Here is a 3,175-nt window from a genome sequence, read left to right as displayed (position 1 = left end):
GGGGAGGTGTCTCTGGGAGCCCAGCGGCTGCAGCCGCGCGGGCTGCTGCTCTGAGCTGTGTCACCGTGGGAAACGCCATCGGGTCAGTTCTGCGGGGTGGGGCCCGGGTTAATGAGACTGTGATCTCGTTCCAAGCTGGCTTGATGGCTTTTGGGATGCTATTGCTGGAAGAGTGTGGCCACATTATTTATATAAATAGCAACTGAAGCTGGGGCTGCTGGAACTGTAGAGGAGCAAACTCTGTCACTTGTTGTGACAGACACCTGTTGTGTCAGATGCTGAGCCTGAAAGGAAGCCAGGAATGGCAGAGGAAACCCTTTGTGTGGCTGCTGGAGGTCAGGGCGGTAGAAGGGGAGCACGGAGGACACGAGCACACCCCTCATCTGAAGGAGTTGGAGGAGGGTGTGCAGCTGAAGAAGTCCTGGCTGATCTGGCGAGGGTAGCCTTCCAGCACTTTCACCTGGACTGGGTCAAACTTCCAGTAATCTCGGCCTCTCAGGAAATAGGCAAATCCTGTGGGTGAGAGAGGAGGGGTTAGGAGAGACAGAGTTTGCACAGCTCTGAGCTCTTTCCTAGCACACGGTGTAACTAACTCACTGCAGCATGTGCAATACCAGTAGAGAGCCTGGTAGAGACTGGAGATGCTGCTGGATTCATTTCACTTGAACCCAAGTTTGGGCCTTACAATGTTACTTCACACTGATTTATTGTTCATGGGAGAATAAACAGGATGGATATTATTTTACATTCCTGGTGGTTTTAAGTATGTTGTACCTATGTAGTGACTCAGCCCTGAGAGGGCAGAGGACATCTAGAACCTGAACAGGGTCTCTGACAGGGAGCTTGTGCAGACCTGCTGCAGAGCCACTGTCACTGCAGGGAAGCTGCCTGGAGATCGGGGCTGTGGAAGCAGCAGGGAGCCATTCCATCTCATCCTTTGGGAGGAGAGAAACAGTCACCTCACCTGTGATCCCAAGCACCCTGGCTGTCCCCAGTGTTTCTGTGGCACTGCCATGCTGTCTTCAGCTTGGAGTACCTCTGGGAGGACTGGGCAATAACAAAAGCAGGCTGTTCAGTCAGGACAGGGGCCTATGCTGAAGTGTGGGCAGCATTTCTGCTGCCTTCTCATCACTTTGTTAGGAGCAGTAACAGCTGGGTAGGACTCTGTGACCACTTCTCAGTCAGAAGTTTGAATTCTCTCTATCAGACACTTAACTGTTGATTGTTGCAATTATTAATGGTAAAACTTCCCACTTTTATGGAAGAACCCTCAGTTCCCTGCCCACCGGAGGGAGCTGCCCCTCTCCGCACTGTATGGCATGTGCTGTGGCTGGGAAGTGCCCATTGCTACCAAATGTCTAAATCTGCCCAGCTCTTCCAGCTGGGCAGTGGCATCAGCCTGAGCACCCAGCCCAGGTGGGCCGTGTCCCTGCTGCACCCACCCAGCTCATCCTGAAAAGCCGCGTCGATCTCCTGCGGGACGCCGCGCCAGTCGCCCATGGTCCGGGGGTAGATGTTGTCCACCTGGCGGGTGCGAGGGTTGAAGCGCCAGTAGTTGCCTCCACTGAAGATGTAGATCTTGTTCTTCTCAGCCCCCCACACCAGAGCTGCCTGCACAGGAGTGGCAGGGAGGCCCAGCTCCACAATCGGGGTGGGACCAGATACCCGTCTCTCGCCATCGTAAATCCAGTACTGAGAGTCTGGTGAGGGGACAGGGAAGAGAGACAAAGGTTCATGAGCTCTTTGGTGTCTGGTAGTTTGGCAGTCAGCTGCACAACTGGAGCTGGTGCCTTGGCAGAGCTCCCAGGGAAAGCTGTGCCTGAGTGGCAGAAACCCCACCAGTGTCATGGACACGGTCACTGGCAGGTGCCCAAAGTGCTGGCAGCTCCAGGAGTTGATTTCCCACCTCAGTCCAACCCAGAGGGTGTCAGTGGTGGGATGAGGAGGACTGACTTTTCACTATTTGTGGAAATTATAGTAAAGGACTTGGCTGGAGGGACCAGCCTCTACCCTGCAGAATCAGCTCTTCGAGGAGAACATTTGTGGGCATGCACAGGCATAAAGGGGGCATGTGGATGTAAGGGAGCAAGCAACAGAAACTAGCAAAGAAGTTGCCAAGCTGAAATAGAGACTGGAAGGATAGTTGCAGATTAGATGAAAATGGGAATCTCTGTAATTAGCCTACGGCATGTAATACTTTCCCCTTATCTCATTTTAACTCATGGTAGGAGCCTGCCAATTTTAGCACTGTAAGTCCCTGTGTGCAGGTCAGGTGCTCAGTAATCTGTTTATGCAGGAACACAGCCTGCAGTGCTGAGCTTTCTGGTTCTCAGCCTCATGGAGCACGCTCAGGCCATGCACACCTGGGGCAGCTGGGTACCAGTGTCATTCTGCATCCCCACTGATAAATTCACACATGGAAAGAGCGTTGAAGAAAAGAGTGGAGCTGAAACAGGGGTTGTTGCTGGTCTTGAATTCCAGAGATGGGCAGGAGGAGGTTTGGCCCTGCTGTGGGTGGTTGGTTTTTAATCCCTCTGGTGGCAAGTTGCCTGGCTCTGCATGCAGGCTGCCTAGAGGCTCATTCAGTCCAGGGGTGCTACAGAAGCTCTGCATCCAGGTCTCTGAGGAGTGGAGAAGATGCTGTCCGTCCCCTGAGCAGGGCCGCAGGGGCACAGGCTCAAGAGTTTCACAGCCTGTGAATGTGTCTTGATCTCTCTCCTGGCACAGTGCTTACCTGGATAGCTGGGGAATAGAGCAAGTGTTTCCTTCCCTCTTCTTTTCATGCAGGATTGCCAGGGCAGAGCCTTAAAACATTTATGTTCCAGAGGAGGAGGGTAGGATATATTGACTGTGTCTAAAATAAAAGTCACCCCTCCTTCTCTCTTGCCCCTTCAATATCTGCTTAAAAGTTTAAAATAAATGGAGAAGGAAACAAATATCAAGGATCACTGGCTTGCTGAGGAAGCCCAGAAGGTTTATACTGCCAGAAACTTGTTGGGTCCTGAATACACCTCAGTAAAAAAAGAGGTGTTTCCAAGCTCTCTGATCCCAGTCCCGTTCTTACCTCGGAAAAACCAGATATTGCCCATAGGGTCCTCGAAGGTGGCATCGACAGAGCTGGGGATCCCCTGCCAGTGGCGGGGGGCCAGGGGTGGGGGGGGCACACCGAGCCTTT

General features: G+C 52.9%; 1 protein-coding gene across 1 annotated transcript in view; it reads right to left on the bottom strand.

Annotated features, from left to right (window-relative positions):
* Nucleotides 1-379: 379 nt before the first annotated feature.
* Nucleotides 380-3,175, bottom strand: part of MMP11 (matrix metallopeptidase 11 (stromelysin 3)) — a 30,114-nt gene continuing 27,318 nt past the window's right edge. The window contains exons 7-9 of the mRNA XM_010004846.1: nt 3,065-3,151; nt 1,443-1,700; nt 380-513 (exon numbers count right to left, since the gene is read on the bottom strand). Coding sequence (XP_010003148.1) covers nt 380-513; nt 1,443-1,700; nt 3,065-3,151 — 479 coding nt within the window. The remainder of the gene's footprint in view (nt 514-1,442; nt 1,701-3,064; nt 3,152-3,175) is intronic.

The sequence above is a fragment of the Chaetura pelagica genome, unplaced genomic scaffold, assembly GCF_000747805.2.
Source record: "Chaetura pelagica isolate M959 unplaced genomic scaffold, ChaPel_1.0 scaffold249, whole genome shotgun sequence".
NCBI classification, from domain to species: domain Eukaryota; kingdom Metazoa; phylum Chordata; class Aves; order Apodiformes; family Apodidae; genus Chaetura; species Chaetura pelagica.
This window is presented reverse-complemented; position numbering and strand designations above follow the sequence as displayed.